Source organism: Arachis hypogaea, chromosome 3 (genome assembly GCF_003086295.3).
Source record: "Arachis hypogaea cultivar Tifrunner chromosome 3, arahy.Tifrunner.gnm2.J5K5, whole genome shotgun sequence".
NCBI classification, from domain to species: Eukaryota; Viridiplantae; Streptophyta; class Magnoliopsida; order Fabales; family Fabaceae; genus Arachis; species Arachis hypogaea.
In genome coordinates this window covers 134036058-134061442 of record NC_092038.1, presented here as the reverse complement: position 1 = coordinate 134061442, position 25385 = coordinate 134036058, and the positions used below count along the sequence as shown (strand labels likewise).

At 33.7% G+C, this 25385-nt stretch overlaps 1 protein-coding gene across 5 annotated transcripts; it reads left to right on the top strand.

The window, feature by feature from the left end:
* LOC112733995 (phospholipid-transporting ATPase 3) lies at positions 1-23503 on the top strand. Of its 5 annotated transcripts, none has more exons than XM_025783151.3 (27): positions 1-1790; positions 3879-3944; positions 4708-4769; positions 6469-6550; positions 7297-7407; positions 7977-8054; positions 8143-8239; positions 10285-10391; positions 10845-10910; positions 13433-13554; positions 14260-14350; positions 14440-14517; positions 14599-14715; positions 15298-15444; positions 15532-15636; positions 16612-16754; positions 17426-17527; positions 17622-17685; positions 17778-17990; positions 18866-19031; positions 19127-19206; positions 19285-19524; positions 21195-21416; positions 21507-21674; positions 22179-22541; positions 22649-22752; positions 22983-23503. In XM_025783151.3, the coding sequence occupies exons 1-27, from the start codon at positions 1608-1610 to the stop codon at positions 23287-23289; spliced, it is 3684 nt and encodes a 1227-aa protein (XP_025638936.1). In that variant the 5' UTR covers positions 1-1607; the 3' UTR covers positions 23290-23503. The 5 variants fall into 5 exon arrangements, with proteins under 5 accessions (XP_025638936.1, XP_072089688.1, XP_025638937.1 ...); XM_029291773.2 differs by having other exon boundaries at positions 1329-1790; positions 4713-4769; XM_072233587.1 differs by lacking the exon at positions 3879-3944 and having other exon boundaries at positions 4713-4769.
* Positions 23504-25385: the final 1882 nt, after the last annotated feature.

Sequence of the window (25385 nt, the reverse complement as noted above, 5' to 3'; positions counted from 1 at the left end):
TTCTGATAAGATATTCCATAGAAACACTTGATATTTGCTGGAATCAAATTGTAGCAACTAGATATTGCTAGACATGAAAGATGTCTAATATTCTCCAAACTAAAGTTGGAGCATGGATACTTTGATTACGTCATCAACATTAGTTGTAAAATAATATGGTGAAATCTCTTATTTTCATTATCTTGAATGGGCAATATATCATTAGTGATTCAGGTGAGCTTTATTTCATACCTTATTTACCCTGTGATTTTTCCTTTCATCTCTTTTTGAGGTTCAACAATTAACGAGTACATACGTGAATGCATTCTCTGAGAATAATTTATGCAAACAGGGAAACTAGATTAATACCCCTAAATAATTAAATATGCATCACATAGATAGAGTCTTGATTTGGAGATCGTGAACTGTTGACGAGTTTCCTTAGCAGTACAAACTTTCTGAATTGTGTTACTTCTTTCAAATCAGAAGTCACCTAGCATTTCTTCACCTTAAAAATTAGCATATATTAAGGAGTATGATTTGCTTTGTCGCCCATCAAGGACTACAGACATGAATTTGAGATTTCGTCTAATGTGGGAAAGGAGGTTACTCTTATGGATTTGAAAGCAGCTTAATTGGTCAGGATTTGTGCTCTCGTTTCATTGCATTCTTGTTAGATACTAGTGGCTTCTACGCTTTGATTTTGTGTGTGTACTGTATACTAAGGGGTACGTGAATCCTATTGGATCTAATCTCTCTTTTTCTACTTTATTTTTTCCCTCTTGCTGGGGCATGATTCAATCAGATCGGATTTATCGACATGACAAATTGTAAGAAAATAAAAAAAAGCTGATAATGTTGGGCCTATGTTTGAGATCTTTTTCATTTTTTGGGCCTTGTTGATATGGGACTCCCAGAGCAGCAATGGCTAATCTGAATGGAAACAAAGGCTTGGCAAACCATCATGAATATGTTATATGTTATACAATAAAAAAACTACTCGAATAAAGATGTTAAAAATATCTTTTCATAATCTTAAACTAACAATGGTTTCAAACTAATGGAACAGTACGTTCCGGGAAGTACCCTGTCATACCAGAACCGCTTCCTATGCTTTTTCCCTGTGACCAGATTGTATAGAGATAGAAATTATAAAAATCGCAACACTTCCGCATTCAACACTAACAAAAAACTGGAAAACAAGTATATTGAAGAAGAATCAATGAAGCTCATAGACAATGAAAGATTCTGAGTAGTATATTAAAGAAAAACAACATTTAAAATTTGAATGTTATTTATAGCAAACACAGTCATCATAAAAAGCAAGGGTTATTAAATAAAAAAAAACCATATATAATTGCACACTAGTGAGTGCGGAGAAGATGGAGGGAAAGGAAAGCTGCAGAGAGAATTTAGCAGTGGAGATGCAAATATAAGGTCCAAAATAGAAAGAGAGAAGGGGCAAAATGGGGAAAAAAGAGGTGAAAGCGGTTACCAGAGAAAAAAAGAGAGCGGTTTCTGCTTTCAGATTTTCCCAAAATTTACGGAACGAAAGAGAAAGAATACGAATACGAAGAAGGAGGAAGAAAAAGCGATAATCGAATCGTGATAACGCATGATATCGGAAGATGATGAAGGGATTGGGTGGGATTGATTCTCAACCAGGTTCTTCTTTCGCGCGAACGAGTTCCAAGATGCATCAGCGACCCCCCTCTCAGACCATTCGACTCGGCCGGGTCCAGCCACAGGCACCTTCCTACCGTACCATCTTCTGCAATGATCGTGAATCCAATTTCCCCGTTCGCTTCAAGGTTCATTTTATTATTATTATTATTATTATTATTATTATTATTATTATTATTATTATTATTTGATGAATGCGCGGCTAATGTTTTTGGTTCAATTCGTGATTGCGTTTCGATTCGTGATTAATGCGGTGGCACTCGTTTAGTGTTTGTTTAAGTAGGATTGGGGTCAGTGGAGCTATGATGTTAATGGTTAGCTTGATGTTGATATTAGGTTAATGATGCACTTCATGTTAATTTAGAACGAAGGTGGTGGTTAATTTGGCTTTGGCAAGTAGATTTCTACGTAACGGGTAATTGCATTGTTTTCTAACTACAAATTGGTTGAAGAACTTCTACTATGCACATATTGGCATTACTTGAGAAATGCCTTCTGTCACATTATAGCTGGTAGTGACATTTTTCCATGCACGGACACTACGGACTTTTTAGGGGAAGCATTGTAAGTTGAAGCTAGTCAGAAGTAGAGGCTAGTTGAATTTTGCCGTTTCTTTTTCTTTTCTTTTTTTAAAGAATAAAACCCCATATAGGTCCGGAATTTTTTTATTGTGACTTACGTCCCTGATCTTTGTTTTTTCGCCGTCAGTCTCTCAACTTTCAAATTGAGACATATTGGTCTTTCTTTTAGTAAGGGCTAAAATGTTCAATTTTGCAAATTTAGGGAACCTTTTCTTTTCAAATTTGTATGAAGAGTAAATTACTCTCCGATTGCTTGTGTTTTTGGTTCCTACTTGATTTTGAAAACCTACACAAAGCTTTCCTGTAATCCTATTTTTGGCAATAAAAAACTTACGACAAACTCCAAAATGCCATTAAGTGACCTAACAAAATCTGATTTGCATGGTTGTGGCTATTTTGTTGGCAAGTGCAATTTCTATTCCTCGAATGGCACTGTTTATGATGAGGCATCCACTTATTTTGCCTGCCCTTGCTCCCTCATTGGGCCACTCACACCACCATCAGGTCATGGTCTCATCCGTTTCATAAGTTCCCTTGCATTAAAAGGTGTTAAGTACTAAGGAAAATGCAGAACCACTTTCTTTATTGCAATATCAAGCATTCCATACTATTGGATGTGGAACTTTGTGCACCCTATGATAGCTAAGTCTCTAAAAAAATGCCACACTCAAATTAAGCTATTAGCATAACCCCGACAAACAACATAATCAAGGAATCTGCGGAAGAAAACTGGCATACCACATCAAAATTAGATCTCCAACTCTAAAGGAATATCAATTTTGCGATTAAAAATTTATGTGGGGGTTGCATATATACTAGTACTAGCTTCCGCTTGTCATCTTAGCTTGAAATTCTTAGGGCATTTCAAATTCACTAGAGCATCCTCATTGATGACCCAAAAGAAACCCAAAAAGCAAAATGTTCACAACTTTATTGATGATGGCAAGTGTGCAGTTCAGTTCTTCGTTATAGTACTTGGTGTCCTTGAACTTCAATTCCATCCCTATCTCTATTCTAGCCTCAATGAACTTGAGGTTAGTGGTATTTCCCTCTTTATTGTATCTAGGTTATTCAAGGAACTTCAATTTGGAGTAGCTAAATAGTTGGTGGAAGTGGAAACCATCATGTGAAATTGTGAACCACTGTTGTAAAGAACTTTCAATGGGATGCAAAAGAAGAAAGGGGAGAAGCTAAGTGAATCAAACAAAGCTTTTGTGGGAGTGAGGATGGGTTCCCCACAAATGCATGAAGAAGAGGAGTAAATCATAGATTGAGTTCATGGATGGTGGCAAAGTAGAGGGGACCGCCATGGATGGCAAGGGAGGCGATGGCCACTGATTAGGGCATAAGGATGGAGAAAGTGTAGTTTTTTGAGAGAGATTGGAAATGGATTATTAGGGTGTAGCATGATGCACCTTGCTTAAGAACTTGCATTGAAGAAATGAAATCGTACAGATTCTGTTTGTGTTTTCCTTCTACCTCTCCATGTATGCATACACCTTGATATCAATTTACTAACCTACGGTTTTTTAAACTTCAAGAAATTTCGGACATGCTCTTCATAGTTGATATTATTTTGTATTTTTGACATACTTAGATTTGCTCATTTTGATTAGTTAATATCGATTATCTCAGGGAAATTCAATATCTACTACAAAATACAACGTTTTAACCTTTTTACCAAAAGGATTATTTGAACAGGTTAGTTACTCTATCCTTTTAATTCTTGATAGGAAACTGAGATGCTTTTGATTTCCATGTTTCAAAAAAATATGGGTTCTGGTTGTCATTGCATGAATTGTTGTTGTAACTTTTTGAAATTATAGTCTTGTGAGTAGTTTCTGGAAACTGTTCTTGTAAATAGGATATTTTGGACTGCATGATTTGTTATGTGCGAGCTATTTTACATTTTCTTTTGAATTTTTAAGAATTAGTTTCTAATATTTTGCTTCTAAATATTTAAATTGAAGAGGTTTGGTTGGTTGTGTTTTTTGGTTCTTGGGTTAATTTAATCTAGGAGCATCGTTTCTTTTTATTTATGTTTTCTTTAACTTTTTTTTTTTCAATTTTTATAAATTTTTTTTATTTTATTGTGTGATTACTTCAGGTATTAAGTATTGCATATTGCTGACTATATATGTTCGACCATCTTGGTGTCATTCTTTTTCCTCTTTAATTAGCACTCTTCGTCTCTTCCCATAAATCTACTGGCACAAAATCATTGGGGTGAAGTAGAAGTGGATTTTTAGTTTATTTGAGCACAAAGAAAATGACTCATACTTTCTTTACAATACATAATGTTAAAGCAACATGTGCTCAAGTTAATTTGTTATAGCTTTTCTTGTCAGTAGTTGTTGATTGCTGATTGAAGGTAAATCCTGTTTGTTCATGATGAGTTTTATCCTTTGCCACATTATTTATGTATTTTGCCACTTAGAAGACATAAATTTTGTTTGTGATGCAGTTCAGACGGGTGGCTAATCTCTACTTTCTTTCAATCTCAATTTTGTCAACCACACCAATTAGGTATTAAAATGCTAGTCAACTTCAAAGTTAGATTATTATTTTTGTGCTTGCAAGTTTAATTGTGATTTGTGAATATCATCGGTAATGGATGATTACAACATCATCTTTTTCTGCAACAATATTTTCTTCAGTTGATTACTTTCTACTAGTTACCGGTGGTGGTAGCTTTAAGGAAATCTCCATTGGCGATAATTTGTGTATGGATAAGATGTATTACAACTGCATTTTACTGTTGTCTTCCTCATTCTATTTTTGATATGTAAGAAATTTGGTTATGCATGAACATGTATATCATACTACATGAACTAGGAAATAGGGCAAAATGGCAGTCCGATGCACAAGCATCCCATGTTAACGCAAGATAATGTTGGCAGGCCATGAAATGGCTAGGTTACAACATATTAAACTAGTATATTTTTTTTCTTCTTTTCCCCTTTTTTTTTTCTATTTTAAATAAAGATTCTGTTATATGGAGATTCATTATATTTGGTTTGAGTGTGATTCTCCAATTTTCATTGATAGATTTTCACTTTAAGGCAAGTAAGTTTGGGGTTGATAAGAGGTATTTGATCCCCATCTGGTGTAAAAGACATTATTGATTTCTCTCTCAGATAAGTTGGAGATACAAATCTGTTTGTGTGTGTTTTGATTCAAAACGGCTTTTTAAAGAGAATTTTATATCCTTTCGCTTAGTGTTCTTATACGAAGTATGGTAGCATCTATCTAATTATTGTGATATTTCAATCCTCATTGGCATGAAAAGTTGAAAATAAATAAATAAACGTTAATGAATTTATGGAATTTATGCTGGAAGATTTGAAGTGTCCAGTGTGAGTATAGGACGGTGAAAGGTTTTGTTAATTTATGGTGGAAATTAGTGGGTTTGAAAGTTCATTGGGTTAACTGAACAGAGTAATTTAAGAAGCAAGGGATAGGTTCGAGGATCAAGTTGGTTTGTTATAAAGTAGTTAAGCACGAGTTATCTAGTTTTTTTTGCCTTTGTATTTTGGTTTTGATTGTTCAAAATTTCACATCATGCTGTGTATTTGTATTGTACTTTTTCCCCTGAATTTTGTTACTTGACCCTTGTTATTATGTTTGTCTCATATCTATTTGTTAATTTATCGTACACCTGATGGAATCAGCCAAGAAAATTGAAGGAAAAGGATGCTGTTTTGATGAAAATGAAATCTGAAATTCAATGAAAACACTTCGAGACTAATAGTGATATCTTACTTACAGTTCTATAGCTTTTTTAAGAAGAAGAAGCCTCAAATGGAATTAAGTAACTAAATTTGCTTAACTGTTTTATTGACTTAACAGCACAAGCTTTAATTAATTAATTGAGTCCTGCTCATACTCTAACATAATTATAACTGATTCATTTGTAAGGTAATTACCATTCTTGTTACAATTAAGTGCTATTCAAACTGCTGCGGTATATGTTTTCTTTCTTTCGTTCATCTTTTACTTGGTTTCTTTTATTTTATTTTTTATTCGTTTATTTTATTTTTTACTTTGGGAGGGGAGGGGGGGTTGGTTCATCATGCTTTTTTACCCTGCTTTAATTGTTGTGAAGATTATTATCTTTAATATGTATTTTCTTATGCCGAATGCTTTTCATATTTACCCATTGGCTAATCTTATACTTTGGTTATTCATCTGCATAGCCCTAATCTCATATTTTCTGATTTTGTAGTCCTGTCTCTCCAATTACCAATGTACTTCCTCTATCCTTGGTTCTTCTCGCATCTCTTATTAAGGAAGCTTGGGAGGACTGGGTATGAATACTATTTACTCTCCTTGTACAATGCTTTCTTTTTATTATTTAGCTGAAATGTTTGGGTTATGGAATTTAGATTTTATCATTCCGATACTTGGGACATTCCAAGATTTTTCTGGAAAACATTATAATAGATAGCACAGACACAAGATTTTAGTGGCATGTACATGTGTTCAATCAGACATTTGTGCAACACACATAATAATTACATCTTCATTTTGCTAAATATATATTCTCTTCTTTTTTGAAACACTACAAATATGACTTGGACATAATGTAGATAAGTTCTGGAAATGTCAACAAAACTGATATTTTATAAAATTTTCAAATGAACTTAGTAATGGTAAGTATTAACTACTGGCACAGGATATAAGAAAATAAATGTTTCATAATGTTTTAGAGGAGCCTAGAAAGTATTGAATATTGGAAGTTTGGGATTTATGAATATTTGAAAATGTATACATTTTGAAAATATATTTATGTATGTACTGTATCTGTGTCCTACCATTTTAAATAGTTGGTCTGTCTTTGTTAGTGTCTCCATCGTATAGTGTTAATGTCAGTGCTTCTATGATACAGAATAGGCATTTATCATATAATGTTTTTATTGGTTTGTAAAACATTATGCTTCATTTGTTTCAAAAACCGTCAATACTGTCTCGTGGATTATATTATGGAAAAAGATTTCTATGTGTATTCCCCTTATTAATATATTGTTTTCCCCCCGTTAAATGTTTATAACAGAAGCGCTTTCAAAATGACATGGCCATAAACAATAAAATGGTAGATGTTTTGCAAGATCAACGGTGGGTTTCTGTACCCTGGAAAGCGTTGCAGGTTGGAGACATTGTCAAGGTGAGTGAGCTATAAGTTTCTGTGCTACTGCTAGAACATTTTGACACATCTGCATTTTGCAATCGTACTTGTAAGGAACTATACATATTATGTAATTTTTGGTATAGATTTAGTTTCCATGTATAAGCTTTGTGATTGTGGAACACACTTTTACTCATGTATATCCTGAAGATCTCATTACCAAATTTGGAAACACTCCTAGTTGTCTTTACTGGTCCATTTCCAGCTTTAAATTGTAGAATATTATGTAGCAGTGGTGTATATAATTTTATAACCTCTTGACATATTCTGGTTTTCTGAATAGTGTTCACCTGTACCCTTGTTTTTTTTCCTCTTAAAAAAAATGTTGTAGGACAGATTTATGTTTATAAAGTTTCTTCACTTCTGTTAGTTTGTGGGTTATTGATGAAAAATAACATAAAATCTCTTTTTCCAAATATATGTGGTTGAGATAGGTTTGAAAGTTGTCTCTTTTTTTCAAATAAAAAAATAAAGCTAATGCTAACATGCCAATTTCATTTACTGACAGTAATTACTATAAGCTAACTTTTTCCTTTTCTTTTTTGCAGGTTAAGCAGGATGAATTCTTTCCAGCAGATCTGCTTTTCATGGCTAGTACAAATGCAGATGGTGTTTGCTACATTGAGGTTTAACTATCTTTAATTTTCAATCTGGTTTTTTCTTGACGTTGTTTAGTAGTGAGTGCAGTTTAGTGACCTTGGATATGGGTGACAGACTGCTAATTTGGATGGGGAAACCAACTTGAAGATAAGGAAAGCATTGGAAAAGACTTGGGATTACCTGACTCCACCGAAAGCATCTGAGTTTAAAGGTTTATATTTGATGTTGGTTAACCTATAAATCTGCACTACTTGTTTATGTTTCTGGTTACCTGATGACAAGCTTTCCAAAACTTTCTAAAATCACAATGTGTTCTTTTATACATTTACAGTAATAGAAACTTTTTTCTGGTATTATTTCTATAAACATTTTGTGCCGTTATCATTGTTTTGGCTCATTCATCTGAGTAATGAGTGTAGCATTAATCAGTTCATTGTGTATCTTACAGTGGATTATATGCATCTTGATCCCTTTGAGATGTGAATTCTGCTCCCAATTTGATATGTATAAGTTCAGAAATGTACATCATCCTATCGATTGACATCCTCCATTTTGTGAGAGTTTAGTTGGTGAAATATTGTTTTACTCCAGTTATCTGGTTTATCTACCTTCCCTTAAAGTTGCTTGTCATCTCTTCTCGATATTTGTATGTTCAAATATTCATGCTCACCAGCTACTTGGCATCAGTACTAGTTAACGCTAAGTAAAAGATTATAAATTACTGTGATGATTGGGTTATGTGGTAGCAAATACAGCTAGAAATTCTGAAATAACCTGTGCATTGATATTGAAAGGATATTCCAAGGTGAAACTCAGGCTCTGTACGTATTCAAGTATGGAAAACAAGTAAAAAGTGCAGAAATAGAGAGTCTAGACTCTTGAGAACAGTCTTGGGTATTAAACGACCCATTCACCCTCCTAATCTTCACTCACGAATGGTTAACCAAATTCCCTCCTCAGTTTACAGATTCAGCATAATCTTTATTTTCTCTCTCCTAGTCATCCTAACAAAATTAAATTTGTCTCCACTGGCCCGTGCATTTTTTGGTCCTGGTCCATTGTACCCCCCTTATCTTTCTAGCATAGACTATATACTTGGGCTTGGTAGGGTTCCTATCATACTGAATAGTGATCCTCCAATTAGATGGGAGTATTCAATATGAAGATCAGAACTATATTTATTTATTGAATAAATGATCATTTGCATCCATAAAAGATGAAGATACTGACATATGTACCCACACTAGATCGAAACTAAACTTGTACCCACGCAAGATGTCCTCCGTGTGACAAAAGTACCCTACGTGGCACTCCAACCCTTCAAAGGCAGGGTACTTTTGTCACACGGAGGGCATCTTGCATGGGTACAAGTTTAGTTTCGATTTAATGTGGGTACATATGTCACACGGAGGGCATCTTGCATGGGCACAAATGGTCATTTATTCTTTATTTATTTTTGGATAAAAGAATTATTACATTAAGATGAGGAGGATTGGGGATAAGAGTTCCCTTATACAAAAGCAAAGCAAAAAAGGAAATATTTATCTATAAAGCATAGATTTCCAATATCTCAACTCGTTTGAAAGGGGAAGTCTCATATCCCTTGAAACATGCTTGTCAGGAAATCTGTCATTGAAATTGTGTGGATTATGCTGCAACCAAATAGTGCAAATAGTGCAAATAGCGGCATATATTGCACAGTGCCCAAAGGTTTTGCCTCTTTCCTGCTACCAAACCCTAGAAACCTAGTCAATAATTGTTGATCTAGGGTTGAAGGGCACACCCAACATTCATCAAAGATGCTAAACAAATTGTCTCATTAAGAAATAGCTATCGGGCAATCAAAACATATGTGAATTTGATTTTGAATTTTCCTCACACACAACACGCACATCAAGGGACTTGTAAAGGTGTGTTCATAATGAACAATTAATCAATTTATGTTTGATTATGTCTGAAAAGTGGTTTTTTGTTTATTTTTATGGCTTATTTGCCTGTCTATTATTTGTTCCTTAAATTGTAGTATGTTGGAAATTTATAAATTGTAATTCTCTTGCTCGTTACTTTTGTATGGCTCTATCAAGCTGATTGCCTTTCATTTTAATTTGTTTAGGCATATTATTGTGAAACCAGTGCAAGTATCATCATCATATAATCATATTGATGGGGACGTGTCAATTCTAATGATAAATGCAAAATTTGTTCTTGATTTTATGCATTTAAATTTATGAGTAGCTGTTTTATAATGCATGGCAGGTGAAATTCAATGTGAACAACCAAACAATTCGCTGTATACCTTTACTGGAAATCTTATATTGGACAATCAAACATTGCCTCTCAGTCCAAATCAAGTTTTGCTGCGAGTATGTTGTACTTTTTCTACTAGTTCTGTTTAAAGTATATTTTGTTGTGAGCTCCATTTTATTCATAAACTAGCTATAATTGTTGCATTGATGATTGAAATGCACCTTCATTGTTGGATTTCATTTAAAAAACTTGAAAGTAGCATGGAGAAAATAGAGATGTAAATAATTTTTTCAATGGTTAAACTGTATAGAAACCATTACAATATGCAGGCATCTTGCCATTCTTACCTAATAATTGCCTGATACTAATTTTCCTTAAGCATAAATAATTACATCTAATTGGATATTCATATCAATCATAATTAAGGAAAATCAGGACATAAATCTGTATACTATCTCAACAAATATATTATATATTTATTTTTACAATCAATAGATAGCAATATTTTGTTTATGGGAAGTTTATGAAACTGAACTGGCATTGGTTTATTGAATCTTCTGCATATTCAGGGATGCAGTCTCAGGAATACGGAGTATATTGTTACGGTGGTTATTTTTACAGGACATGAAACAAAGGTTTGTTGTTAATGATTTATATTTATTTTTATAACTCTGCAATATTTATTCCATGTTCTGTTACCTGGTAGATAGTTATACACATGTTTGGTAGTGACGCATTAATTGTCGAAATGCATTACTAATGACATGCTTGCTGCATAAGATAGTCTACATGTAATGTGATTGATTTGTAAATATAGCACAGATGCTATGCTATTATTTGTCTTATTTGATATGGATTGTTGTAATGTTTGCGTTATACCCATCTATTTCTTTTCAATTTTATCATCATTTGAATAGCGTTATGTTCTGCAAGTTTTTGAATTTCTTTCTCTTGTTTAGTATAGAGAGCATTGTGCATTATTATTTTGTTGACATGTTCATTACATCTCTCATCACAAAGAATGTGAAGTAGTGTTTACAAGCTAAAGCGAGAAACAAGAAACATAACTGAAGCTAAACACTCTGAGTCTCTGACTAGGGGCATTTCTCCAGCATGTCCTTTTATGTAATTCATTTTCAAAAAGTATTTTCTTTCATTTTTATCCAAATAAAACTAAAAGTATTTTTAATAATTGAAAGTGCTTTTTAAAGTCTTTCCAAATGTGAAATAGATTTATCTACTAAAAAAATAAAATCTAAAATGTAGATATTTTTTCAAAAGCCAATCCAGACTAACCCTTAATATTGGTACATCCTTCATGACCTATACTATCACTATTTTGCTGCTGAGGTCTTAATTGAAATTTGAAACTCTATTCTTGAGTATGCTTTGAGAATTTCACGCTATCAAATCATCCATAATTTTTTTCTTTAATATTTTATTGATGGTTTTTCTCTCCATTATTCTCTTGGGTGAATCACCACTGCTGTTGTGGCATCTCTCAAACAACCTTTTCTCCATTAGATACAGCTTGGACACACATGAACTCAGGGTGGATACATAGGAAATAGATTATTATTATTATTATTATTATTATTATTATTATTATTATTATTATTCGCCTTCTTTCTTTCAAAAAGTTTCTAATCTTTCTCTCGATGAGCCACGGTTGGAAACAAGAAACTTTCTCACTGAAGAAAATGAGGTGAATCCTTAAATGATCACTTTGATTGGGTTTTTTGTTTCAGTGTCACCCCCCCCCCCCCCCTTCTCCTTCTTATACATGTATTTGTACATGACTAATTTTCTTATGACGAACTCATTAAGGACTTTTTTTGTGATACAACAACAACAACAAAGCATTATTCCACTGGGTGGGGTCGACTATATGGATCAAACAACACCATTAAGTCCTATCATGTATCATGTCTACAATAAAACTATTTACATGGAGATCTCCTTTGACCACCTTATATATGGTCTTTTTGGATCTTCCTTTACAATTCCTCCCCTTTTACTTTCCATCTCATCCACTCTCCTAATTGGATGCTCTGTCGATCTTCTTCTCACATGCCCAAACCAACTGAGATGAGATTCTACTATCTTTTCTACCATAGGTGCTACTCCAACTTCCTCTCTTATATCTTCATAACTTCGTTCCTTATTTTGTCCATACGTGTGTGGCTGGTCATCCATCTCAGCATTCTCATCTCTGCCACACTTAATTTATGTTCATGCTCATCCTTTGTCACTCAATATTTTGTTTCATTTAACATAGCCAGTCTAATGGAAAAAGAAAGAGCCAAGCCCCATATTTTGTTAGAGGGAAACAGAAATAGGGGATATACAAGATACATGATATGCTCCACTTTTGTGTGTGTGTACATGTCCCTGTCAACACTATTTTTGTGTGTGTGTGTGTGTGTGTGCCGTGTACATGTCCCTGTCAACACTATTTTTTTTTTATTATTTTGGTGTGTCATTGTGTCCGTATGGTGTCAGGTGTCTATTGCTCATTGTTGTTGATATACTCTCCTTGGTTGATATTTACCACCCGAAGTTTCAATATCAATGGGATTTGGAATCTCCAACATTTTTTCATATTGTTCCAGGTTTCCTGAGTCTTTTCTTGCTGTCAATTATTGCGTTTTGTGAAATTTCCACTAACAATCACTCAAATGTCTCTTCTTCCTAATGATGCAAAATATTCGATCAACCTCTTTAAGCGGAGGCAATTCAGCTGCCTTACCAGTGTTTTATAGAGTTCAATGCATATTTCTCATGTTGCTAATGGTTCATTTGTAACAAGCTTAATGTTTAGTAAATTAGTCTTTCTTTTTATCTTTAAATATCAATTTTCTGAGCGCAATATTGTTTAATAAAAGCATTAAACCTAAGCAATTCATACTACCTGTTTTCTTTTGTTTTTCTATAAATTAAACTGAGGGTGTTTGTTTTCTGTTTCCAGTTTAAAACATTGTGTAGGAAATTGTGGAAAAAGCCAAGACTCTTTCCCTCGAGTTTCTGTACAAAATTTTAAAAAACATAAACTGAAAATATCTCCTTTTTGTTTCCCATCCTCTTTCATAATAAAATGGTTACCTTCTGTGATTGTTTATTGGATTCTGTCTTACAGACAATTTGAATAACATTGCAGGTGATGATGAATTCAATGAACGTTCCTTCCAAAAGAAGTACATTGGAGAGGAAACTTGACAAGCTCATACTCACTCTATTTGTAACTCTCTTTGTGATGTGCTTTGTTGGAGCCACGGGCAGGTGCGTGAGTTAAATAATGATTTTTCCTGGACCTCTTCCAATTCATTACTAATTTTTCCTGGAATGTGAGCACACTATCAAGAAGGCACTAGAGTTGGTTTGTTTCAACTCTATATTAGATTTACTATTATTATTAATATATTAGCATGACGAGACGTTATAACTAATAATATTTTGTAAAAGTGTGGAAGTTCCAGAGAGTAGCTCTTTTAATATTTATGATCCACTTACAACTGTGAATAACTTTTTATAGATTACAAATTTTGTAATTCCAACTGTTTAATTGAGACATTTGACCCTATAGACCAATTATGTGAAATTTCCCAAAATTTGGAAGCCATTTGATATATCACCATACTACTCAATTTTGAACTATAATATAGTTTCAAAACACAAGTAAATACCGACCATTAGATTGCATATTTACTGATGTTTGAAGTTTATAAAATTTGGTTATTTGATTATCTAATCAAATAATGTCATTCAATGGTTGGATTGACGAAATTCATAGTAGATAAAAAAGTTATTTGATGGTGTAAGTCAACAACCCGATGGAAGTGGATCCCTGCTCTTTATGTTTAATTGAATTATGACTGAAATTTTGAAAAATTAACAGAAGTATGGCCAGATTGGGGATCTCTTATTTAATAATTAGTAGTATGAATTAATTCTGTTTTGAATGTTAGATTTTTGTTGACATTACAGTGCACTCTTCGTAGACAAGAAATATTATTACTTGCATCTTGATTCAATTGAGGAGGGCTCATCACAGTTTAACCCTAACAACAGATTTTTGGTACTTTATAATTGCAAAGTCAATAACAATATCATCTCCTTGTTTTGTTTATTTTAACTGAATATTTGTTGACTCTCTCATTTTTTCAGGTTCTTATTCTGACTATGTTTACCCTTATCACACTATACTCTTCAATCATTCCCATTTCTCTTTATGTCTCTATAGAGGTTTGTTTCTCAGTCATATATGTGCCCATAAAATGTGTTTCCCAATAAGCCAAAATGTTAATAATTTTATTTTTTTATCAGATGATAAAATTTATCCAGTCTGCTCAGTTTATTAACAAGGACTTGCATATGTATCATAGTGAAACCAATACGCCTGCATTAGCTAGGACGTCAAATCTGAATGAAGAACTTGGGCAGGTAAGTTGCTACCAAATTTTTCCCCCTTGACAGAAAAACAGTTGTTATTGATGAAAGCGCAAAGAGAGAATAAGATGTGCTCAAATGGACAAAAAACAAATGAGAAATAGTAAAAGAAATAAAGAAATCAATGCAAGGGCTCCAGAATTAAACAAATAACCATTTAAGAACACCATAATAAAGGTGTTTTTTTAGTGGGAACAGTCACATCTTTTCCAAAGTAGACAAAAGGTTCCCTACCGACAGGCTTCGGTCAGTTTTCTTTACAGACTTACAACCATAATGAAGAAAGATAAGATGGTAATCATCAATGTTATCATATACAAAGAGATGGATTGGTAGCTTTGTTGCATGGCTTATACATATAGGACCTAGCTATTAAATCTTTTTCCTTTTTACTTTTTAAACCTTCGTTATTATCTAACTTTTTCCTCTGTTTGTCTCCCACTTTATGTATTGTTGAAAATTTTTAGACTTGAATTAACATAAAGTGCATATTTACGGTAGATGTCTGATTGCAAGATCTATTTGTTTTCCTCACCAAATTTCTGAGATACACAATTTTCTTGATGATTTGACTAGGTGGAATACATTTTCTCTGACAAAACTGGGACTCTTACAAGAAACTTAATGGAGTTCTTCAAGTGTTCAATTGGTGGGGAGGTGTATGGACATGGTGTGACAGAAATTGAAAGGGGAATAGCAGAGCGCAATGGCATGAAAATTGAGGTAAGATGTTTCTGCATGGTAAGAAAATAACAGGTCTATGTCCAGGGATTGCAGTTATAAATTATAATGTGTTATGTTTCATTACAGGAAAAAAGATCACCCAATGCAGTGCAAGAGAAAGGTTTTAATTTTGATGATACTAGGATTATGAGAGGAGCATGGAGGAATGAGTCTAATCCTGATATCTGCAAGGTAAATAGTTCTGCTTGACTTTGAAGTAGTGGCAAAAATTTGGAATTTCCTGTTTCATAACTCATGTTTGATTTTTTGCTAGGTAGAAATGTTCTTACATAAATCCATCTACTTGCATGTCTCATGTTATTCGGAAATTATTGTTTGTGTTTTTCCTAGAAGAAGCTATACAAAGTTTTTCAACTGTGTCCATGTGTCATGAGAACATACAACTGAACTTGATCAGCTGGGTAACTTAGAAATCTGTTACTCCTTATTTATATGGGGGTTAGTCTTTCTTGTTGGTCTCATCATCTATAATTTCTGCTTTATAGTTTCATAAGCACTGTGTTTCGTCTGTAACCTTTGCACACTGAAATTTCACTTTGCATGCTTTCCACATTGGAGGAGCTGGCATTTACCTTTTTTTTGTCTTTGGAAAAGAAATTTTATTAGAAGAGAATTTGTGATTCTGAGTTCTTCTCATCTTCTGAACAATTTGAATTATTTGGCTCAATGTTACTGATGCAATAGTTTTGAATACTCTTACTATGGACACATGCCTCAGAAAGAAGCATATTGCTTTCTTGACAAATTTTGTCATGGATTGAGAAAGTAGTGTATCCACTTGGATTTGATGATGAAAACTCACTTCCTAGTCTATTGTGAGATCTTAATCTGCTGCAATTTTATGGATGTTAATAAATTTTGGGTTTATACTATGTAGTTGGTAATAAGAATAAGAATAAGAATGTCAAACTCCTTATTTTTGCATACTAACCAGGTGTAATGTCTATATTGCCTAATTTTCAACTAGCTGGCATAATCTAGATCCTTCATCTTAAATACTAATATTTGCTCAAAGAGAAGATGATTTTGTTCAACGATGTGCTGTTTGATACTGTATCTTCCTTTTTTCTGGTAAAATGCTTTAATTATGAGAAAAAAACTGCTTACTTACTATGTGCTCGTGTGATGATTTGTTTCGCTACATAGGGGTTCTTCAGATGTCTTGCTATATGTCATACAGTACTTCCTGAGGGTGAAGAGTCCCCTGAAAAGATTAAGTATCAAGCTGCGTCTCCTGATGAGTCTGCTTTGGTTATTGCTGCAAAGAACTTTGGTTTCTTTTTTTACAGGTACAGAATTATTAATATTTTCTGCATAACTGTCTGTTTAGTTCAACAAATCATATCAAACTTCCATGGTTACTCTGTACAACTACATAATAGTTTAGTCTTTTGATAGGGAAGGAATATTAACATCATGACCAAGTCATAAAGATCTGGGCCAGTTCCAATTTAGCTAGCAACTCACTGGCTTTTTGCACATTATAGTGTGATGTGCATCCCTTGAATAATTAATTTCCAGATGTAGCTCTCAGTGGTTAAGTTACTTCACTTTCATCTATGCCAGTTCCAATTAAGCCACACTGCAAGAATTTTCCATGTTAAGTGTTTTTATAACGAAGCTTGCATATTTGCAAATTATCCTTAGTCTGGGACTTCTTATTGAGCTGGGATTTTTATGCACTTTCTGTCAAACTTGCCTCATCTGCATCTTTGTTACAGAGGCCATCTTGTATTCTTCCTGTTCTATTGGCCTCCATGTTCTCATAATGAAATTTCCTTATTCTGAAAGAATGGGGTAAGGCCTGTGTCTGAATTTACCTTTCATTTGAGACTTGCAGTGATTTGAGGTGTATGGAATATACCTTTAATAATTGCTTCTGCTATTGGTTTATTAATAGTGCTGCCGCTTTAGGTTATTTCTATTTGAGTTGATCCTGATCAGTATTTTACCTTGGCAGACGCACACCAACAGCTATATATGTTCGTGAATCTCATGTGGAGAAGATTGGCCATACTCAAGATGTATCCTATGAAATTTTAAATGTACTCGAGTTTAATAGGTAACCATCCCTTCCCTCATGCTGCTATAGTTTAGATTTTAAGATTTGAAACTTTTCTTTTTAACAATACTTGTAATCGTTGTTCCATTAATAGTACAAGGAAGCGTCAGTCTGTTGTATGTCGTTATCCAGATGGGAGGCTTGTATTGTACTGCAAGGTAATACCTTCTTGAGGATTCTCCATTATGAAAAATTGCTTACCTTCGGCTAATCAGATAACAAACATCTTTTAAGGACTTGCTTATAACAGGGTGCTGATACTGTAATCTTTGAGAGACTGGCTGATGGTAATAATGAAATCAGGAACTTGACAAGAGAGCATCTGGAACAATTTGGATCTGCTGGACTACGCACATTATGCCTGGCCTACAAAGAATTGCATCCTGATGCTTATGAAAGCTGGAATGAGAAGTTTATCCAGGCCAAGTCTTCTCTACGTGATCGTGAGAAGAAGTTAGATGAGGTAATTTTTATCCTGCTATGGTAGCTTTTCGCGAATATTAAGCATCAAATGGTTTACATTTTTGTAATAGCTTACCTCAATGGGTAGTCATAGTGCACTAAACTATTGTTTTTATTATTCCTCTGTAAAGTTCTGTCAATGTAGAGACTGCTTTGCTTTTGCATTTTGTCTTGTTAAAATCCGATTGGTTCCTAAAAGGATCAGAAAGGGGTATATTATTTTGATTCATATGCTTGTCTTTGTTACCAAACCTAGCTGAAGTGTAAAAATTAGAAAGTCACGACGGTGCTATTCAGCATATTGAAAAAGCATGAAAATTCAGTAGCCTGCTAGCATTACTCATAAGCTTGGGTTCAACCCATGAGGCGTTTGCCATCAATTACAAATGCTAGTTTCGATTCTGATTGAAGGTGGCTCTGCTTCCTAAAGGACTTATTGGGCTCTTTTTTAACTTAATTATTAAAGTGAGTTTCCGCTTGAAACCCTGAAAGAACTGCAAAGCATAAAGCTACAAAATTTGGAAAATCAAGAATTACTTCCTTAAAATATGGAAAGCTAAACCTGTCATCTAACCATATCATCTTATTGTTCATTAAATTACATGCTGCAACCAAAATGTGGAAACCTGATAATTGTTAGTATAGAGATTAATGCTTGTGCTACTTTTTCGTAATTCTATATTTACCTTTGTAGCTGCATATTTTTATTCCAATTGTTTGACTTTTCACTTCTTATTTTAAAAACTAGAAGTATTCTTGTCACTTTTCAAGTCAGGCTATGTTCTAAATCTCAAGCTATTAAAAATTTGAAATTACATTATAAATTTTCTAGAATGAATTATTCTGTTCTTACTGATATTTCTAGAAATAATACAGGTTGCGGAACTTATTGAGAATGGTCTCACTTTAATTGGTTGCACCGCCATCGAAGACAAGCTTCAGGAGGGAGTACCAGCTTGCATACGGACTCTTCAAAAGGCTGGTATCAAAATTTGGGTTCTTACAGGGGACAAGATTGAAACAGCAATAAACATAGCCTACGGTGAGTCTCTTGTTGGGTCAGTTGATTTCTTGTGTCCTGAACCTTGTGCGCCCAAAAACTTTGTTCACTCTCGTTTTATTAATCCTCTGCTGCAGCATGCAATTTAATAAACAATGAGATGAAGAAATTTATTATCAGCTCAGAAACTGATGCGATAAGAGAAGTTGAAGAAAAGGTAAGCTGCTCTTTTTGGCTTCCACATGCTCAGTTATTGTTTCTAATTGTAGCAACTGTGTTGTTATTCGACTTTTAGGGTGACCAAGTGGAAATTGCACGATTTATTAAAGATGAAGTGAAAAAAGAGCTAAAGAAATGCACTGAGGAAGCACAGAGCTATTTTAACTCTGGATCTGCACCAAAATTAGCACTTGTAATTGATGGAAAGTGTCTAATGTATGCGTTGGATCCAAGTTTAAGAGTGATGCTGCTGGATTTAGGTTTGAACTGTCATGCTGTCGTTTGCTGCCGAGTTTCTCCTTTACAGAAAGCACAGGTAAAACTGATGCTCTGTTCAATAACTTCTTACTGCTATTGTTTATATGTAGAGAACTTATGCTAGTATAAGGAAAGATGCTTTGACTCTAGTTTGGGCAATAGTTTGTAGCAGAAGTTGGTGCTGCTTGTATTGGGAAATTTTACCAAATACCGTCTTGTGTTCAGGACGGATGTACGAGATAAATTTTCTTCTAATGAAGTCTTAAAACATAAAATAAAATAAATTAGTTGTTCAACTCCAACATATCCTAACTAAATAACTTGTGACATAAAATGCAAATGTATCCTTCCTCTACCAAACCTTATCCAACCTTCTTATGTTTAGTAAGGAATGGAGAAGAACGAGATAATTCTGGTATTCTATATATAAATGGGTAAATTAAGGGAGGTTAGTGTATATGTTGGTCAACTAGAGGGGTGATAAGTGAAATTTACTAAAAAATATGAGATAACTTATAAATAATAATAAGAATAATAATATTATCAGTTTTAAATTCTTATCATTATCAATATTCTAGCCGATTAAGTTTCAAAAGGGTTATATTATATACAACTATTTTTATATCAACAAAATTATAAAAGCAAATGCATTTTAAAAGTTTTTTAATGAATAAAAGGAAATTAATTTATTATTTTCTCTCCCCTGTTCTTTAATAAGAGGAAAATAAGACAAAAAATTATACACATATTTTAAAGAATAACACTGTTTAAATAGAAAGTTGATTTATACAAACATCTAGTCCTTTTATAAGAAAAACAATGTATTTCTCATTATTTTCCTCTCTCTTTTTTAAAGGAAAGAATTCTATAGAATCATTGTTTAAAGCTTAGCATTATTAAATAGTTTTATTTTTAACTGTAAGATCTTGTTTATGTTTGTATATTAGTCTTTGGAGGAATATTTTATGTTTAGCTTTATATTTATTTTAAAATATTTCTAATTATAAAAAATAAATGTTTTTTTTCATCCTTTGCAAGAAAATAGGTTTATAGATAATCCAAAAATTAATTTCATATAATAAACTAACTCTGTTATTCATCATATATTTCAAATTTCAGCATCTAAAAAGTATCATTTTATTTATTCTGCCTCCAAACTCTGGTCCACTGTTTCAGGCTTCCAAGCCTCCAATTTAGACAAATTATATAAAATCATTTTGCGTAAAAACCATTTCATAAAAATGAAGTGTAAATCAATTATAATTTTTTAAAACAACTATACATTTTAAATTCTTTTTTTATAATGATTTTCATGTAAACCACATTTATAATTTTTAATATATTTTTAAAATATTAAGAATTCTGTGCATTTTAGTAAAACCAGTGGAAGAGTGAAATTAAATTGATGGAAACGATGGAGGGGTTGGGTTGAAGAGAAAAGTTAAAATGGCTTTTTCTTTTTGTTGTTGTAGTGAGTTTTATGCTTTGAAGCTGTTAAATACATAGAGGAATGTGTTGTTTGTTTATAGTTGGCTCAAATATTGTATTGGACTCGAGAATATAACATTTCATTAAATAAAACTATTTTAAAGTCTTTGCAGTAATGGAAAGATTTCTTAGATAGTGAAACAGACAAAGACCAGTTGATTGACACATGTAAACTTTCCAAGTTATCGACCTTGAATAGTATAGCTAGACTAGATGTTCATTCACTAAATCTACTTACAGGTAACAAGTATGGTCAAGAAAGGTGCACATAAAATAACACTTAGTATTGGTGATGGAGCCAATGATGTTAGCATGATTCAAGCTGCTCATGTTGGTGTTGGTATAAGTGGGTTGGAAGGAATGCAAGCTGTGATGGCTAGTGACTTTGCCATTGCACAGTTCCGTTACTTGGAAGAATTGCTGCTTGTTCATGGCCGCTGGTCATATCTACGTGTATGCAAGGTCTCATGTTTTTCTAAACTCCACAATACATGACCATGCATAGTTTTTCTTTTCTTTTTTTAAAAGCTGGTTCAAAATTGGTTTTTGCAGGTGGTATTATACTTCTTCTACAAGAATCTCACATTCGCTCTCACTCAGTTTTGGTTTACTTTTCAAACTGGGTTTTCTGGTCAGAGATTCTATGATGATTGGTTTCAGTCATTATATAATGTCATCTTCACAGCAGTACCTGTGGTCATTGTTGGGCTATTTGACAAGGTAGCATATTTTCTACGACAACTTGGAAATTGGACCTCTATTTTCTTTTGTGAGTGTGTATTTTATCTCTGGAGACTGGAGGCATGCGTCACTTGCTTTTATATTGCCCCATTCACTAGTTATAAAGTTCTGACTAAGATGTGAAATCATTCATGGTCCTATTGTCTTAGAAGAGAGATCTCATGATATGGTATGAGAATTTTTATGACCAAATAGACTTAAGTTTGCTTCAATTTTTGTCTGCTCCCATTCTTCTGAATTAGAATTAGATTTAGTGCCTATTCCATGTTTGAAACCCAAAAGAGACTTTTTTTGTGGTGTAGAGAGAAGAGAGAGAGGAAAAAAGAAAAGGGGGAAGAGGGGGGGGGGGGGGGGGAGGGGGGGGAGGGGGGGATTAAGCTATACGCAACTGTTTAGGCTTTTTACAAGAAAGTTTTGTGAAACTTGCAATATATTTTTTCTTCATGGATGATATGTTTTGAAAGGTTATATGCGTCTTTGCAGGATGTCAGTGCGTCTTTATCCAAGAAGTATCCTGAGCTATACAAGGAGGGAATAAAGAATGCCTTCTTCAAGTGGAGAGTTGTGGCTGTCTATGCCTTTTTTTCTATATACCAGTCTCTAATATTCTTCTATTTTGTGGGCACAACAAACCTGACTGCTAAGAACTCAGATGGAAAGATATTTGGACTCTGGGATGTCAGTACAATGGCGTTCACATGTGTTGTAATAACTGTCAACTTGCGACTGCTTTTGATCTGTAATTCAATCACAAGATGGCACTATATTAGTGTCGGTGGAAGTATATTAGCCTGGTTTATTTTTGTTTTTATATACTCGTTGATTTGTCATCTTTTTGGTCGACAGGTGAATTGCCACTTCCTGTGTCTACATTGTTGAAAAAAATTTGGAACCTTCCTTATAAACCCATAAAAACCTGTCTAACCGAGTTCTGTTTCTACTATCTGCTGCAGAATGTTTATTTTGTCATCTTTGTCTTGATGAGTACATTCTATTTCTACTTCATACTACTACTTGTTCCCGTTGCTGCACTCTTCTGTGACTTTGTTTACCAAGGGTAAGTTTCAGATTGAATAACTCCATACGTTGCCTTTGCCTGTATGTTTTATTGATGGGGATGTCAATATCCTCATGGGGCTTCAAAGGTAAGATGCAGCACATTAGCTCAAAGCAGAAAGATATACAACTTTCGAATAAAACCTTGTTATGCAGATGTGTCTGTTTATATTATTATCACCCTTACTGAAGGGTCTTGTGCTATGTTCATTTTAGTTCATGTGGTTACAGGGTTCAAAGATGGTTCTTCCCCTATGATTTTCAAATTGTTCAAGAAATGCACAAGAATGAGCTTAATGACACCGGTAGGGCAAAATTGCTGGAGGTAGAGAACCAGCTTACGGAAGATCAAGCAAGGAGCTACGCTGTATCTCGGCTCCCACCTGCAATATCAAAGCACACTGGGTTTGCATTCGATTCACCAGGGTACGAGTCATTCTTTGCTTCACAGATTGGTGTATATGCCCCTCCAAAGGCATGGGATGTTGCAAGACGAGCTAGCATGAAATCACGGCTAAAGATTGTGCTGCAAAAGTGATTTAGAGTAAGATTACTGTACATTACATTGGTTTTGATCTTCCTTTTGTGAGCAGCCCTAGGAATTCTGTAAAATCAAAATGTGCCATATTAATTATCTGCTTAACTTATATTTAGGATATATTCTGTTTTGGGCCATTTAGAGTAGATTTTCAGGAACCTCGCAGATGTATATTCCACGATAAACAGCAATTCATATATAGCCATTTTTGAAAGAGTTCAGTGCTTCTCATTTGTATTAGATTGATTGATTGGTTTACTTTTTTTAAGTTCATGCAGAAAGACGATTTCTGACATTGCGTTCAGCATATTTGAACATTCTATAACATGATTTTATTTGTGTTAGTGTCAGAACTTTTGCCTGAACATCAACAAATTCAGGTAGAGAGTATCAATTAATGATACAATATCTAGTTTTAGGTGACTAGCATTATGACTTCTCTCATATTGTAACGTTTGTTTTGCATATTTAGATTTGGCTGATGCTATATAGGTAGCTACTAGCAGAAGGAAATTTCTGTTTCCTGTTTGAGACTTTCTTTTCTTCAGTTCTCTTAGACTGTCATTTTCTACATCAATAAAAGTATATTTATAGTTTAATTTTTTAATTAAAGATAAAAAATTTATTTATTCTATTACAACTCAAAATACATAAGTATCATTTCTTAATTCCCTACAATTTACAGAAACTTTTTCAATTGAGGCCAAGTTTATATTCATTCTTTCTATTCTTACGTTTCAAAACATTCACTTTGAATATCAGCATACTATTCGATGAGCACTCTTGAAACTAGCTAATAAGATCTTATCTCACAGTACATTGTATCTTATTCAATTTTATAAATTATGTGACAACAAATATGGCATCACCTCCATCTATCTTTTGATTTTAAAACAACTTTTTCTAAAGTCTTGAGGGTGGAAGATCTCAATCAGTATCTCTTGATCTTAGTCACTTTGTTTTGTGTGGGTTTTGAGACTGTCTTAGGCTTAAGCTTTAATTTCGAATTAAAATTGATAGGCCTTGGTACTATTTCTTTAGCTTGCGGAGTATTGGTCACTGTGGATTTAGGATCATTAGTTGCTTTGCTCACACTCAACGGAAGTAGCTTTACCGTAGTAGTTTTGGGACAAGGGTTTTGGACAGTGGTGACATTTAACTTTGCTTATTCTCTAAGATCCCTTACTTGGTCATCAAGGTATACTATAACCTACTGTCCTTTTTAGTATCTCCGGTGATGAAATTCCATATTCAATGTACACATCAATAATACCATTTTTTCTCCTAAAAAAACACAACTCTCTCAACTCATTATCAGAGTTTAAACGTCTCAACCCCACTTCCTTCATTTTGTCATAATCTAACTCATTAGTAGTTTCTCAGATAGAACACATCTAATCTGTTCATATCAACCTCACCCAAACAATTCTTATTGCCAGAAGAATAAGCCAACCTCTCATCTTTATCCTTTTCAAATTTTTTTCTATGATGAAACATTATATCTAAAACTGCATCCATCTGCATCATAACAAAACAAGAAAAAACTTAAACCACATGCAACTAAAGAAAAAAACAAACACACACGACACCATCAAAAACAGTCCCTGTTCTATTCAACAAAAACAGAGCATCCAAACTTCGTTCAAATATATAAACAATAAAAACTCTAACAACAGATCATTCCGAAAAAATTATGAATGCAAACGAAAAGAGTAAACTAAAACAACCCCTCAAGGGAAGAATGATAAATGAGCCAAAAAAAATATTTAAAAAAAAAAAACTGATATTGAAGATAGCTTAAATAACTTCCCACCCTATACTTCAATAGCTCTCCATGGGACTTCCTCCAACTTTCGCTCAAAGAACGAAACAAATCAACGACGAAGCAGCATTGCCCTAATCTATTGCCATTGTCTCTAGCTATAGAGGAGACGAAGCGTTGATGTTGGTGAGAAAAGAGGAAGAAGACATTGTAAGTGATTACCCTTCTCACCAAGCAACCTTTTCATTCCTTTGCATAGTAAAACGGCGATGTTTTACTTTCAAAACGGACCTAGGATCAAAACAGTGTCATTCCATTCATTCCATGTGGCACT

Coding starts and splice junctions, on each gene's coding strand:
- LOC112733995 (XM_025783151.3), top strand. CDS start 1,608: ATGATGAAGGGATTGGGTGGGATTGATTCTCAACCAGGTTCTTCTTTC. Junction 3,945..4,707: donor CAAAAGGATTATTTGAACAG/GTTAGTTACTCT, acceptor TTTGTGATGCAG/TTCAGACGGGTGGCTAATCT. Junction 13,555..14,259: donor TTTGTTGGAGCCACGGGCAG/GTGCGTGAGTTA, acceptor TTGACATTACAG/TGCACTCTTCGTAGACAAGA.